At 41.8% G+C, this 16,715-nt stretch overlaps 1 protein-coding gene and 1 pseudogene across 9 annotated transcripts in view; both read right to left on the bottom strand.

Moving 5' to 3' along the window:
• The window catches only part of EFCAB6 (EF-hand calcium binding domain 6), a 333,133-nt gene that overhangs the window by 171,288 nt on the left and 145,130 nt on the right, over positions 1-16,715 (bottom strand). For all 9 annotated transcript variants that reach the window (XM_037845944.1, XM_037845943.1, XM_037845941.1 and 6 more), the window contains 2 exons: positions 15,325-15,381; positions 15,053-15,213 (listed from right to left, as the gene is read on the bottom strand). In XM_037845944.1, coding sequence (XP_037701872.1) covers positions 15,053-15,213; positions 15,325-15,381 — 218 coding nt within the window. The remainder of the gene's footprint in view (positions 1-15,052; positions 15,214-15,324; positions 15,382-16,715) is intronic.
• LOC119541530 lies at positions 9,339-10,613 on the bottom strand (annotated as a pseudogene).

The raw sequence follows: 16,715 nt of genomic DNA, 5'->3' as shown, positions 1-16,715 counted from the left end.
GGGGAAATGAATTACAAAAGGGTACAAGGACGCTTTTGAGGGTGATGAAAATGGTTGATACCTCTACTGATATCTTGTGATGATTTCATGGGTGTATACATATGATGAATTTCATCAAATTGTATAATTTAAATATGTTCAGTTTATTGTATCTACTTAAATCGCATATCAATGAAGATGTAACATGTAAAAATAGAAAAAATTTTAAAAGAAATTTTGTTAGGGAATTATGGTTATATATAATGGAATTCTAACACACGCAAGTATTTTAGAAAATATGGCAGTACAATGAGCCCAGTTTTTTAAACATTTTATTTGTTAATATTTTTCTAATTCTAACAGCTGTACATGCTCACTGTTGCAAACGTGGTAAATATTAAGAGCCTGGGGACCAAAGCCAAAACTCACATATTCGTTAAAATTCACAAGGCTGTCACATATGGCGGTTACGGATTTGGGCCCTGCATTTGGCCTCCCCGGTGTTGGAATACCAGCTCTACGAGTTAATAACTAAATGGTGCAGGGTGTGGGCTTTCAGGGCATTGGTGAGCACAAAACTGTTTTCATGTTAATAGTAAGATGTTATTTGCCTAGTCTACCCTGATTCTCTTGCACACGTACAGTGGAGTTTTCCAGAGGCTACATAATGTATGATGTGGTCGCTGTGATGGTGGATTGAATGTGTGCGTGTGCACTCTTACGTATTCTAGAATTTTCTAAGGTCACAGGTTTAGGGCATAAATATGTGGGATTTTTTGGAGATTAACTCAGTTTCTTTATAGCCCTTCTACTGGGCTCTGTACCAGTCATCTACAGTTACACCTGTTAATTTCTGTAACCTCATTATCACTGAAGAAATCATATTCTGAAATCCCAAAGATTTCCCTGAGTCTACATGGAAACACAATAAGAAGTAAGTACACTTTTTTTTTTTTTTTTTTTTTTAATCATCATTTTATTGAGATATATTCACATACCACGCAGTCATACAAAACAAATTGTACTTTCGATTGTTTACAGTACCATTACATAGTTGTACATTCATCACCTAAATCAATCCCTGACACCTTCATTAGCACACACACAAAAATAACAAGAATAATAATTAGAGTGAAAAAGAGCAATTGAAGTAAAAAAGAACACTGGGTACCTTTGTCTGTTTGTTTCCTTCCCCTACTTTTCTACACATCCATCCAAAAACTAGACAAAGTGGTGTTTGGTCCTTATGGCTTTCCCAATCCCATTGTCACCCCTCATAAGCTACATTTTTATACAACTGTCTTCGAGATTCATGGGTTCTGGGTTGTAGTTTGATAGTTTCAGGTATCCACCACCAGCTACCCCAATTCTTTAGAACCTAAAAAGGGTTGTCTAAAGTGTGCATAAGAGTGCCCACCAGAGTGACCTCTCGGCTCCTTTTGGAATCTCTCTGCCACTGAAGCTTATTTCATTTCCTTTCACATCCCCCTTTTGGTCAAGAAGATGTTCTCCGTCCCACGGTGCCAGGTCTACATTCCTCCCTGGGAGTCATATTCCACGTTGCCAGGGAGATTCACTTCCCTGGGTGTCTGATCCCACGTAGGGGGGAGGGCAGTGATTTCACCTTTCAAGTTGGCTTAGCCAGAGAGAGAGGGCCACATCTGAGCAACAAAGAGGCATTCAGGAGGAGACTCTTAGGCACAAATACAGGGAGGCCTAGCCTCTCCTTTGCAGCAACCGTCTTCCCAAGGGTAAAACTTATGGTAGAGGGCTCAACCCATCAAACCACCAGTCCCCTATGTCTGTGGTCATGTTAGCAACCATGGAGGTGGGGTAGGCGAATACCCCTGCATTCTCCACAGGCTCCTCAAGGGGGCACTACATCTTTTTTTTTTTTTTTTTTTTTTCCCTTGTTTGTATTTTTTCTTTTTTTTTTTTTTTTTTTTTAACTTTCCCTTCTTTTTTCAAATCACCTGTATGAAAAAAAAAGTTAAAAAGAAAACAAACATACAATAAAAGAGCATTTCAAAGAGACCATAGCAAGGGAGTAAGAAAAAGACAACTAACCTAAGATAACTGCTTAACTTCCAACATGTTCCTACTTTACCCCAAGAAAGTTACATAATATAGCAACATTTCAGTGAACTTGTTCCTACTACAACCATCAGAAATTAACAGACCATAGTCATTTCTGGGCATCCCACAACGTTAAATAGCTTATCTGTTCTTCCTGGATTATTGTTCCCCCCTTCCTTAATTGCTCTCTACTGCTAGTTCCCCTACATTCTACATTATAAACCATTTGTTTTACATTTTTGAAAGTTCACATTAGTGGTAGCATATAATATTTCTCTTTTTGTGCCTGGCTTATTTCGCTCAGCATTATGTCTTCAAGGTTCATCCATGTTGTCATATGTTTCACCAGATCGTTCCTTCTTACTGCCACGTAGTATTCCATCGTGTGTATATACCACATTTTATTTATCCACTCATCTGTTGAAGGACATTTGGGTTGTTTCCATCTCTTGGCAATTGTGAATAATGCTGCTATGAACATTGGCGTGCAGATATCTGTTCGTGTCACTGCTTTCCGATCTTCCGGGTATATACCGAGGAGTGCAATCGCTGGATCGAATGGTAGCTCTATATCTAGTTTTCTAAGGAACTGCCAGACTGACTTCCAGAGTGGCTGAACCATTATACAGTCCCACCAACAATGAATAAGAGTTCCAATTTCTCCACATCCCCTCCAGCATTTGTAGTTTCCTGTTTGTTTAATGGCAGCCATTCTAACCGGTGTTAGATGGTATCTCATTGTGGTCTTAATTTGCATCTCTCTAATAGCTAGTGAAGCTGAACATTTTTTCATGTGTTTCTTGGTCATTTGTATTTCCTCTTCAGAGAACTGTCTTTTCATATCTTTTGCCCATTTTATAATTGGGCTGTCTGTACTATTGTCATTGAGTTGTAGGATTTCTTTGTATATGCAAGATATCAGTCTTTTGTCAGATACATGGTTTCCAAAAATTTTTTCCCATTGAGTTGGCTGCCTCTTTACCTTTTTGAGAAATTCCTTTGAGGTGCAGAAACTTCTAAGCTTGAGGAGTTCCCATTTATCTATTTTCTCTTTTGTTGCTTGTGCTTTGGGTGTAAAGTCTAGGAAGTGGCCTCCTAATACAAGGTCTTGAAGATGTTTTCCTACATTATCTTCTAGGAGTTTTATGGTACTTTCTTTTATATTGAGATCTTTGGTCCATTTTGAGTTAATTTTTGTGTAGGGGGTGAGGTAGGGGTCCTCTTTCATTCTTTTGGATATGGATATCCAACTCTCCCAGCCCCATTTGTTGAAAAGACCATTATGGCTCAGTTCGGTGACTTTGGGGGCCTTATCAAAGATCAGTCGGCCATAGATCTGAGGGTCTATCTCTGAATTCTCAATTCGATTCCATTGATCTATATGTCTATCTTTGTGCCAGTACCATGCTGTCTTGGCAACTGTGGCTTTATAATAAGCTTCAAAGTCAGGGAGTGTAAGTCCTCCCACTTCGTTTTTCTTTTTTAGAGTGTCTTTAGCAATTCGAGGCATCTTCCCTTTCCAAATAAATTTGATAACTAGCTTTTCCAAGTCTGCAAAGTAGGTTGTTGGAATTTTGATTGGGATTGCATTGAATCTGTAGATGAGTTTGGGTAGAATTGACATCTTAATGACATTTAGCCTTCCTATCCATGAACATGGAATATTTTTCCATCTTTTAAGGTCCCCTTCTATTTCTTTTAGTAGAGTTATGTAGTTTTCTTTGTATAGGTCTTTTACATCTTTGGTTAAGTTGATTCCTAGGTACTTGATTTTTTTAGTTGCTATTGAAAATGGTATCTTTTTCTTGAGTGTCTTTTCACTTTGTTCATTTCTAGCATATAGAAACATTACTGACTTATGTGCATTAATCTTGTATCCCGCTACTTTGCTAAATTTGTTTATTAGCTCTAGTAGGTGTATCGTTGATTTCTCAGGGTTTTCTAGATATAAGATCATATCATCTGCAAACAATGACAGTTTTACTTCTTCTTTTCCAATTTGGATGCCTTTTATTTCTTTGTCTTGCCGGATTGCCCTGGCTAGCACTTCCAGCACAATGTTGAATAACAGTGGTGACAGCGGGCATCCTTGTCTTGTTCCTGATCTTAGAGGGAAGGCTTTCAGTCTCTCACCATTGAGTACTATGCTGGCTGTGGGTTTTTCATATATGCTCTTTATCATGTTGAGGAAGTTTCCTTCAATTCCTACCTTTTGAAGTGTTTTTATCAAAAAGGGATGTTGGATTTTGTCAAATGCTTTTTCAGCATCTATTGAGATGATCAATTGATTTTTCCCTTTCGAGTTTTTAATGTGTTGTAATACATTGATTGTTTTTCTTATGTTGAACCATCCTTGCATGCCTGGAATGAACCCCACTTGGTCATGGTGTATGATTTTTTTAATGTGTCTTTGGATTCGATTTGCAAGTATTTTGTTGAGGATTTTTGCATCTATATTCATTAGGGAGATTGGCCGGTAGTTTTCCTTTTTTGTAGCATCTTTGCCTGGTTTTGGTATTAGATTGATGTTAGCTTCATAAAATGAGTTAGGTAGTGTTCCATTTTTTTCAATGTTTTGAAAGAGTTTGAGTAAGATTGGTGTCAGTTCTTTCTGGAAAGTTTGGTAGAATTCCCCTGTGAAGCCATCTGGCCCTGGGCATTTATTTGTGGGAAGATTTTTGATGACTGATTGGATCTCTTTGCTTGTGATGGGTTGGTTGAGGTCTTCTATTTCTTCTCTGGTCAGTCTAGGTTGTTCATATGTTTCCAGGAAATTGTCCATTTCTTCTACATTATCCAGTTTGTTGCCATACAGTTGTTCATAATATCCTCTTATAATTTTTTTAATTTCTTCAGGATCTGCAGTTATGTCACCTTTTTCATTCATTATTTTGTTTATATGGGTCTTCTCTCTTTTTGATTTTGTCAGTCTAGCTAGGGGCTTGTCAATCTTGTTGATCTTCTCAAAGAACCAACTTCTGGTGATATTTATCCTTTCTATTGTTTTTTTGTTCTCTATGTCATTTATTTCTGCTTTAATCCTTGTTATTTCTTTTCTTCTACTTGGTTTAGGATTGGTTTGCTGTTCATTTTCTAGCTTCTTCAGTTGATCCATTAGTTCTTTGATTTTGGCTCTTTCTTCCTTTTTAATATATGCGTTTAGTGCTATAAATTTCCCCCTTAGCACTGCTTTTGCTGCATCCCATAGGTTTTGGTATGTTGTGTTCTCATTTTCATTCGTCTCTATATATTTAGCAATTTCTCTTGCTATTTCTTCTTTAACCCACTGATTGTTTAGGAGTGTGTTGTTTAACCTCCAGGTATTTGTGAATTTTCTAAGTCTCTGATGGTTATTGACTTCTAATTGTATTCCATTGTGGTCAGAGAATGTGCTTTGAATAATTTCAATCTTTTTAAATTTATTGAGGCTTGTTTTATGTCCCAGCATATGATCTATTCTGGAGAAAGTTCCGTGAGCACTAGAAAAGTATGTGTATCCTGGTGATTTGGGATGTAATGTCCTGTAGATGTCTGTTAAATCTAATTCATTTATCAGATTGTTTAGGTTTTCAATTTCCTTATTGGTCTTCTGTCTGGTTGATCTATCTATAGGGGAGAGTGATGTGTTGAAGTCTCCCACAATTATTGTGGAAACATCAATTGCTTCCTTTAGTTTTGCCAATGTTTCTCTCATGTATTTTGTGGCACCTTGATTGGATGCATAGACATTTACGATTGTTATTTCTTCTTGCTGAATTGCCCCTTTTATTAGTATGTAGTGGCCTTCTTTGTCTCTCAAAACATCCCTGCATTTGAAGTCTATTTTATCTGAGATTAATATTGCTACACCTGCTTTCTTTTGGCTGTAGCTTGCATGAAATATTTTTTTCCATCCTTTCACTTTCAATTTCTTTGTGTCCCTGTGTCTAAGATGAGTCTCTTGTATGCAACATATTGATGGTTCATTTTTTTTGATCCATTCTGCGAATCTATATCTTTTAATTGGGGAGTTTAATCCATTTACATTCAACGTTAAAACCGTGAAGGCATTTCTTGAATCGGCCATCTTATCCTTTGGATTATGTTTGCCATATTTTTCCCTCTCTCTATTAATATCCTTTATTGTACCCATACCGAATCTCTTTAGTACTGAACCTTTCTCCAAGTCTCTCTGTCCTGTCTTTGTTTCTCTGTCTGTAGGGCTCCCTTTAGTATCTCCAGTAGGGCAGGTCTCTTGTTAGCAAATTCTCTCAGCATTTCTTTGTCTGTGAAAAATTTAAGCTCTCCCTCAAATTTGAAGGAGAGCTTTGCTGGATAAAGTATTCTTGGCTGGAAATTCCTCTCTCTCAGAATTTTAAATATATCGTGCCATTGCCTTCTCGCCTCCATGGTGGCTGCTGAGTAGTCACTACTTAGTCTTATGCTGTTTCCTTTGTATGTGGTGAATTGCTTTTCTCTTGCTGCTTTCAGAACTTGCTCCTTCTCTTCTATGTTTGACAGTGTGATCAGTATATGTCTCGGAGTGGGTTTTTTTGGATTTATTCTATTTGGAGTTCGCTGAGCATTTATGATTTGTGTATTTATGTTGTTTAGAAGATTTGGGAAGTTTTCCCCAACAATTTCTTTGAATACTCTTCCTAGACCTTTACCCTTTTCTTCCCCTTCTGGGACACCAATGAGTCTTATATTCGGACGTTTCATATTATCTATCATATCCCTGAGGTCCATTTCGAGTTTTTCAATTTTTTTCCCCATTCTTTCTTTTATGCTTTCATTTTCCATTCTGTCATCTTCCAGGTCACTGATTCGTTGTTCAACTTCCTCTAGTCTTGTACTATGAGTGTCCAGAATCTTTTTAATTTGGTCAACAGTTTCTTTAATTTCCATAAGATCATCCATTTTTTTATTTAGTCTTGCAATGTCTTCTTTATGCTCTTCTAGGGTCTTCTTGATTTCCTTCATATCCCGTACTAGGGTCTCATTGTTCATCTTTAGTTCTTTGAGTAGCTGCTCTAGGTGTGTCTCTTCTGGTCTTTTGATTTGGGTGCTTGGGCTTGGGTTATCCATATCGTCTGGTTTTTTCATATGCTTTATAATTTTCTGTTGTTTTTGGCCTCGTGGCATTTGCTGTCCTTGATAGGGTTCTTTTAGGGTTTGTAGACCAGTTGAAGTCCTTATCTCTAATTTATCAGATCTACAGCTTTGTGGAGTACACTTTCTCTAACTAACCAGCAGGTGGCGTCCACGAGCCACCTGTTCTCCACAAGCCAGATCTCCCCTGCTTAGCCTTTTTGGTGAGTGGGGGAGTGAGTCTTGTGGGGCCCAATTGGTGTCCCAAGCTTGCGTGTGTAGTTGGTGTTGCCTGCCCTGTATGTGGGGCGTGTTTCTGGGCAGTCGGGGAGGGGGGGTGGCCCTAACAATCAAATCTCCCTGATGATCCTAGAGTTTTAAAGCTACTGCAATAGTCTAATCCTTCAGTTCAGTCCTGCCACAGTTTGTCTCTGCCACTGACCCACAAGTCTTTGGTATTGGCGTATGGCTCCTGAGACTTGCAAGTGGGCCCCTCTTCCAGGCTGTGCACCCCGGGTCCTCTGTTGAGGGATGACTGTGCTATGTCACAGGTGAGTGCCGTCCCCCCAGGGCAGTTCTGGGCTGCTGGGCTGTGTTGGGAGGCTCCCAGTCTGCTCAAATGATGGCTGAATGGGGCTCTGTTAATTCACACTGCTCCCCCTTCCCAGCTCTGGGACATTCAGCTGAGGTTGCAGGGAAGGCTAATGTCCACGCCCAGTTTTGTGGTGTGTGCCTGTTATTTGAAGCACTTCCGTCACACTGGGTTGTCTGGGGCAGCTCTGGGCTATGGGGCTGGCGATGGGCAGGAGTGTTTCCTGTCCACCAGGATGGTGGCTGTGAGCGGACACCCCCCTTTTCTTGGGAAGTTGTGTTGTTTAGTGAATTTTCTCAGCCACTGGATTATTGCCTTTTGTCTCAGAGCTCTCTTAGTTCTGCTCTTGACTTGACGTGCCCAAATTTCAATTCTTTGAAGCTTTCTGTATTGAGCTTCTTAGAGTAATTGTTTTAGAAAAAGCAAAAAGGATTTAAAAAAAAAAAAAAAAAAAAAAACGGCCCTCCTCAGAGATCTAATGGGTTATTGAAATGCTAATAGACAAAGCAACCAGGGCCATTAAGGAAAGGTGCCCTGGGCAGAGAGATCAGCCTTGCTTCGGGATTTGCATATGCGCCTCAAGGCCTGATCTCCGCCCTTCCCCTTTCTGTGTTCACCAGAACTCCAAAAATCCTCTGCTTTTTCTTTGGAGCTTCTCGTGTTGTTTTCCTTCTATGCCCGTCTCCTCTCTGCTGGGCTGGCTGCTCTCAGAGTCTCTGGTGTCTGGCCTCAGTCTATCTATGGTTGGAGTTTGAATCAGTAGAATGAGTTTCCGATGAGAGCAGCCACTGCAATTCTCCCTTCTCCTTCCTGGAGCTGACAGCCCCTCCTCCCCCGGGACTGAGCCTGGCAGGGAGGGGCGCGGGTCCCCTGGCCGCAAAAACTTACAGATTTCGCTGATCTCAGCAGTTCCACGTTTTCATGAGTGTTGTATGAAGTATGCCCAAAGACAGATTGCTCTGTGGTGTCCAGTCCACGCAGTTCCTGGCTTTTTACCTACTTTCCTGGAGGAGTAACTAAAACATACAGCTCACCAGTCTGCCATCTTGCCCCGCCGTAAGTACACTTTTGTTTTCTGTGATAACATTTTAAAAATGTCTCTATTTTAATTTCAAATACAATAAACAGTGATAGATATACTCCATATAACAAAAGCTCTTTGAGGTCCCTAATAATTTTTTTTTAACTGTCCTGCTTATTTATTGTTTTGCAGCAGAATGCCCAATTGCAAATATCCAGCTGTGCAAAAGGAGATAGTCCTTAAGTACAAATGGGAGACATGATTTCTTTTTAAATAAATACTTAAACACAACTGAGGATCCTACAGGCATTTGGACTTGAGGGTTTCTAGGTCTGCATAGCTGAGCTGCCTCACCTGTGGACCCACGATGTTGGTCATGATTCCCCTCCCCTTCAATAATCAATACATGGAATCAGCAGTGCCAATGGTCGAATGTGATCATGATGATCTCCTTTTCTAGAGCTTTCCCTAGCCCTCTACAGACTTGATCTCCTTGAGTAAAAACAATAGGAATTTCTTGAAGGTCAATGGTCTGTAATGGTTAAGTAAGGATTCTACATGATTCTCTTGGTTCCAATTTCTAGTAAGACAGACACACACTTAGATGACTTTCTTGAATTCATTGTATAGGACCAGCACAAAGGCTCCACCCATGCCTCTGAGAACATTGGACCATGCACCCTTGAAGAAGGCTTTGCCACCTTCATCTTTGAAAATCTTCCTCCAGCAATTGACAGTCCCACTATACATGATTTCAGCTCCTTTGCCCCCAGACTGCATCATCATCCGCCGCCTCACAGTGTCAAAGGGGTAGGAGACCATACCAGCCACAGCTGTCACAGTCTGAGTGATCATTCAGCTCACCACGATGTGTGTGTTCCTGGGGTCGGGGAGCATACCTTGGCCATATCATAAATGCCAAAATAGGCTGCCCTGTAGATGATGATGCTTTGCACAGAGACATTGAAGCCCTGGTATAGGCCCCGTATGCCATCAGACTTTGTGATTTTCACAAGACAGTCTCCCAAGCCTTTGAATTCTCTTTCTGCACCAGATTTCCCAACATCAGCCGCCAAACGGATTCTAGCAAAATCCAGTGGGTAGATGAAGCAGAGAGATGTGGCTCCAGCTGCCCCACCGGAGGCCAGGTTGCCAGCAAAATGCCTCCAGAATTATGTGTGCTTGTCTACACCACCCAGAAATATCTGCTTATACTTATCCTTAAAGGAAAAGTTGAAGGCTTGGGTGGGGAAGTAGCGGATGATGTTGGCTAAGTTACCCCTCCAGAAGGAGAGAATGCCCTGCTCCTTGGGAACGTGGACTACACAGTCCACGATGCCTTTGTACTGTTTGTCAGCGGCGATCTGTTCACTGGCATGCTGGACCTGCAACAGCAGCTTGGTCTGCTAGATGGGTGCCACGGCCGTCTCGGAGATGGTGGCGGCAATGCCGCCTGCTAGGAAGTCCTTGGCGGCAACCTGGCCTGTTCCGTCATGGCTGGAGCGGGTGCAGGGCCGGGTGGAAGCACCAAGAGCCGGGAGGGTCGGGCCGCTAGCTCAGTATAGCCGCTGCTGGCACTGAAAGGCCCCTAATAATTTTTAAGAGTATTAAATGGTCCTGGAACCCAAAAGGTTAAGAACCACTGATCTAGGGATGCTATGTACTCTTTCTGTGCTTCTGCTTACTCATCCATAAAATGAAAATAATCAAAGCACCTAAATAAAGATTAAATCAGAGAATCTGTGTGATGCTTTTAGCACTGGGGCCTGCCATGCTGCATGCGCTTGGTCCTTTGGGGCCCTCAGAATAACACCCCAATGTCATTAAGATGATGCACATCGAGCAGTCAGGCGGGGCATGGGGCTCCAGAGTCATGCTGAGCTCCATACATCCCCGCTATTGTTAGAACTGCTTCAATAAATATTTATTATTTATTGAAATTAATAAAGCACGGCATAAGCACTGTGTTCAGTGCTGTGGCTACAGCTGTGGACAAGCTAGAACAAACCCCACCTCTGGGAGCTTCACTCAGCTGGGAAGGACTGTTCATTCAGGGCTGAGTGAAGAGAGCACGGAAAAGTCCAGATGCAAGAGAGAGCCCAGTTTCTTCAAGAAATAGGAAGTAGTTCCATCCAGCGGGAGCTCTAGCAGCAGCTGACATCTACTGAGCCCTCACTGTACACCTGGCACTGGGTTAGAGGCTCTGTGTATTTTATGTCATTTGATCCTTACCACAACTCTGTAGTCAGTAATATTTGGATGAGGAATGAGAGGCTCAGAGAGACCAAATGACTTGCCCAAGTTCACAGCTCGTTTGGGCCAGAGCCGGGACGTGACCCCAGGTGGTCTGGCTGCAGAACCTGAACTCTGGAGAGGAGAGAGGACTATGGGGGTCCCTGGGAGCCAATTATGTAAAAAGATTCTGGGTAACTTCCTAATGGCAACAGAATAACGAAATGGATTTTTTATGCAATTTTATTGAGATATATTCACATACCATACAATCATCCAACGTGAACAATTGTTCACAATATCATCATACAGTTGTGCATTCATCACCACAATTTTTGAACATTTTCATTACCGCAAAAAAAAAAAAAGAATAAATATTAAAGTAAAAAAGAATACCCAAAACATCCCACCTCTCCATCCCTCCCTATTATTCATTTACTTTTTGTCCCCATGTTTCTACTCATCTGTCCATATACTGGATAAAGGGAGTGGAAGCCACAAGGTTTTCACAATCACACAGTCACATCATAAGCTACATAGTTATACAATCGTCTTCAAGAATCAAGACTACTGGGTTGCAGTTAGAAAGCTTCAGCTACTTCCTTCTAGCTATTGAAATACACTGAAAACTAAAAAGGGTTATCTATATAACGCATAAGAATAATCTCCAGAAGGACCTCTCAACTCTATTTGAAATCTCTCACTCACTGAAACTTCATAGCAAAACACTTTAAGCAGGGATTTCGTTTTTTTTAAAAACATGAACAGATCTTTGGTTTGGACAGATAAAGTCTGGCCACATTATGGAGAATGGATAGGAGAGATTTCAATTGCAAATACCCCACTGCCTGCAAGACTAGGTTCATTCCCACACTCATTCAGGACTTATGAAGCCCTGACTGTGTGTCAGGCACTGTTCTACCCCTCAGTGGCAGATACTGAGGTTTTGGGGAGTGAAAAAAGATAGACCAGGTCTCTGCTCTTTGCATCCTTATTGGGGTGACACAGATCACAGACACAGGTAAATGATAATTGCCATTACACAGCTGGGGTGGGGAGGTGTGCACAGAGTGACCAGCTGCTCTGGGTGGCCATATGTCATGAGTGTCATGCCCAAAACAGAACTTCTGCTTTTCCCTCCTGAAACTCCTCCTCCCCCAGTCTTCCCCATGTCCAAAGATAACCCTGAGTATCCAGTTGCTCAAGCCAGGAACTTCATCATCCTTGGTTCCTTCCTACCCCACCCCAATCCAAGCCATTGACAGGTCCGGTCAATTCTACTCCAAAAAAGGTATCTTGAATCTCCAAGTGTTTTCATGATATATTTCTAGAAGGGACAAAGCGTAGGCCTGTTTGGGGGTTCTTGTTACATAACACCTAACTGACTCTCCAAAGGCTTTAGTTGTTTTCACTACCACCGGCATTCTTGCCAACACTGAGTGTTACCTTTTAAAGTCAGTTTGCACATTTGCATTTCTTTTACTTCAAATGAAATTTAACATATTTCATATAATTATTTATACTTACTAGTATACATTTTAGCACAGCAATAGCAAGTGTCATGCTCAGAGACTTTGGCTGCTAGAGACATTGCACTAGAACTTAACCGCATGATATTGTTAACATGATATCTAGTCTTAGCATAACCTCTTCACGGTGAATGATGCTGTTTTACATGTTGGTGGTGAGCAAGAGCTTCTTTTACAAGTTAACATATTCAAGAAAGAAGGAGTTGATATAAAGAAAATTAAATGTATAAGGTAAAGTGTGAATGCCTGAAGTTTGGGCAACATCCTTCTTTTATGGATAAGGAAACAGAGATCTCAAGAGATTCCCTTCTTTTGTCCCTAAGAGGTTGTGCCAAACCTTGAACAATGTCCCAAGTTCCCTATTCCTCCCCAACCTCACCACCTCTTAGCCCCCTCATTCCAGCCCCTTGCACTGAGAAAGCAGAAGCCAGGGCCTGATCCCTTTTGCAGCCCCCTTCCTGGCCCTCTTCTTGGCCTGGCTCCTTATAATCTCTGCTCTCTCCAGATCCGGCTTCAGCCTCTGACTTTCATTAGCTTCTTCCTCCAGCCTACAAACAAGTGCAAAGATGCTTGAGATCAGGGTGACTCCTTTACTTGGACGTGGTCTTTGCCACACTCCTGAGGCCTGCTGGGCCCCCGGCCCCTGCCAGCACTACTCAGTCCTGTCTGGCCAACTGTCCATGGTGGGTGTGCATCCTCATTGCTGGTTTCACTGTGATGTCTGACCTCAATGACTCCCTCCTACTTCCTGGGCGTCCAGCACCACAGCAATTTCTGCCCCACCTCTCTGACCCTCATTTACTTCTCGGCTTCCTTTGCTGGTGGATCCAGCCAGTCACTGGGAGTTGGTGGTATTCAGCCGGGTCCCAGCTGCAGCCCTCTTGCTTCCGAGGATCTAACATCGACTTCCAGGTGGATGAACAAATGAAGAAACTCCTGTCAATGCAGCAAAGACTCCAGAGTCTTTATCTTTATTTTCTGAGCTCCACTTGGCTCCAGGGGTCTCCTTCGGGTGTTTTCACCCCCGACATGCTTCCTAACCCAGGGTTCAGTGCTGCCTTTCCCCAGTGGTCATCTGCGAATCCTTGTCCGCCACCCTCCACCAAGCGTGCATCCCCTAGAGCACTGAGATGCCATGATGGCTTCGTCTGCGTCTCTTTCTCTCCACATTAGACTGTCTGTAAATAAAGGACTCACGTAAACCTATTACACAGGACAGCCTGAATGAAGGAATAAGTGAAGGAATAAGTGAACTGTCCAATCAAACCTGGGCCTCCTTCCCCTTAAGACCCCATCAACCACGGCTGAGATCGAATGAAGCGCCTACAGAAAGGTCGTGCCCTTGGATCTCTCTCTTCCTTCCCATAGGGCCCCTGCCTCAGCTCAGGCCCTCACCGTCTCTCACCTGAACTCTCTCTACAACTCTCTCTAGACTTGCTGCCATTTGTTTCTCCCCGTTCCAGGACATCTTCAATACACTGGCCAATGGGTCTTCCTGCCAACCTTCGCAAACTCCTGCTGCCCACAGAATAAAATATGAACACCCTGGCCTCTCCTGATGAGGAAGGCCTTTGCCTCGTCCCCTCCCTCGTTATAAATCCTTCTTGTCCTACAAAGACCAACCATTGGGAAAAAGGGATTACGAACATGACTACTCACAGGAAGCTGACTCAAATGGCCAATAACTACCAGTAGATAAACTCATGTTTCCCAACACGCAAATCGATGACAGGTAAACAAAATGAACAAATAAGACTTCTAACATTTCAATCAGAAGGACAGAAAGAGAATCAGTCAGAATAACCTTCTTCTCTGTGATTCAATATGATTTCCACCTAAAATAATCTTCCATCTCTCTGCCTATGCTTTGGGAAACATCACACCAAACTTTAGTCTCTAAGACCTGCCAAGCTCTAAGTTTCATGACAGAAATTTCGAGTGGACAGCAGGACATTTGGGGGGTGACATGGGAGGCAGGGCTTTGAGCTGTAGGTTCTCAGGGTCTTCTGCCAAGAGGGAAGCAGTCAGGCTCTGTGCCCTGAGGGGAGATACACAGAGAGTGAGAAACTGGGAGGAGACCCACAAGGACCCATCTAATCTTCCACTTACGATCCTGACTCGGCCACCTAGTGCAGTAGCTGTCCCTTCTCGCTTCGGCTCATCTCCCACAAACAAAGTTCTCAACTAAGACAATAAAAAGTGTAATTAGAGCCACCATGTATGGAGCAGCCAGGCCCTCTAGGAAGTAAAACAGTATAATAATTTGGGAACCACAGAGACCCAGGATAGAATCAGTTTCTGCCACTCCAGTCCTCATTTCTTTATCTGTAAAAAGGAGGACTATCAGCCATCTTGTGGTTGCGGTAAGGACTCAATCATATCTTGTCTGCGGAACTCTGAACCAATGCCTGGTGCTCAGCCGGTACTCAGCAAATCGTAGCTATTATCAATACTACCTATTAATATTGTAAAATACAAAGAAAAGGGTCTAGAATCATGAAACAGCCTTGATGGAAAACATGACATGAATTAATGTTGCTACCAAAAACTTACTTTATTAAATGTTCACTGGTTAAAAATGGGCAGAACATGTGCATGACTTTCTTGAAACCATTTCGGCTAATGAACCCAGTGTCTCCGAAGTCATATGACTGTAGCATGTTATGAAAAGCATGAAGATTCCTATTAATCACATCACGAACCATTTCTTCAACCTAACAGCAAAACATAAACATATGTATTAAGCTGTGCATTTGTAACCTCAAGTGGCAGCACCCTTGGACCACACAGGAAGTCACCCAAAGAGTTAAGAAAGCATTACTTACTGAATCCCAAGCCAGAAGAAGTGCCTTATTGTCTGTACAAGGGGATTGTTTTCTCATCTAATTGGGAAAAGGAAAGTAAATAGATAAAAATCATCCATGAAAGGCAGAAGGGGCTTTGGAGGGAGATAGACTTGTACTTGAATTCTAGCTCTGCTCCTGAATAGAATAACTTGGCGACTTTGAGCCAGCTAGCTTGCCTTCAAATCCCATTTGAAAATAGGAACAGCAACACTTAATGCACACTTATTGAAAAGAAAAATTCAATAAACATGAACAAACCCATCACCAAGAAATTAAATAAAGGCAAAATGAAAGATGAGATAGCATTTTTGCTTATTGCAAAATTGCAAGGATGAAAAAGTAAGCAAACTGCCACTATTGACATGGGTTTAAGAAAAGGTGGGAGTGTAAATTGATAGACGCTTTTTGGAAAGTATTTTGTCTATAGTACATTTTGACAGTATAGACACTTTGATTATTTACAGACTCTAGAGTAGCAGCTTTGCCACTGGGGAGGAGAATGGGTCACCAGGGAACAGAGATGGAAGGAAAATGTACTTTTCACTGTCTATCCTTCTCCACCTCTTGCACTTTATGTTTTATAAACATATTCCTCTTAAAAATAATTAACAAAATATGTATCCTTTGACTATAGAAGGTTACATTAGAGAAATAATCATATAGTGATGCATAAAAAGAAAAAAAGCCAGTACTGTGATGTTCACTGCGGCAAAATTTATAAAAGAAAAAAAAAACCAACACAATAAATGAACTACCTCGATTACAAGAGGGGATTAGTTACTTGGTATCTTTTAAAATTACAAAGCAGGATTTTTATTGACATTATTAACGATGTATGAATAAATGACAACATAGACTTAAAAGCAATTCATTGCATGATCCCACTTTTAAATAAAATAAATACATGCAAATGTGTGTGCATATAGGTTTGAAAGAATATACAGCAAAGCATGACAGTGGTTAACAATTTCTTGATGTTAGAATTAACGGTGACTTTTATTTTCTTCTGTCTGCTTATCTGTGTCTTTATTTTTTAATTAATTCCTTCCTTCCTTCCTTCATTCATTCAACAAATCGTCGCTGGAGTGTGCTGGCAATGTGGTATCCCCTGCAAAACCAGAACAGGCCCCTGACTTCATGGAGACATGACCACACAATGACACAAACGTCACACTGGCTGTGATGGGGGTTGGGAGCTCTCCTGAGGTCCATGACTGGGAGACAGTCAGAGTGTCACGGGGGCCCCTGAGAAGTGCTGGGTGTGCAGACATCTGAGGAATGGCTTTGCCAGGCAAAGAGGAACAGGGAGGGAGTCGGGCTGGAGCCTCTGCACACACCATGGCCTGGGAGGAGGAGGGTGCTGGGGGAGC

The sequence above is a fragment of the Choloepus didactylus genome, chromosome 8 (genome assembly GCF_015220235.1).
Source record: "Choloepus didactylus isolate mChoDid1 chromosome 8, mChoDid1.pri, whole genome shotgun sequence".
Classification (NCBI taxonomy): Eukaryota; Metazoa; Chordata; class Mammalia; order Pilosa; family Megalonychidae; genus Choloepus; species Choloepus didactylus.
Note: the sequence above shows the minus strand (reverse complement) of the source record. Positions and strands in the feature narration are given on the sequence as shown.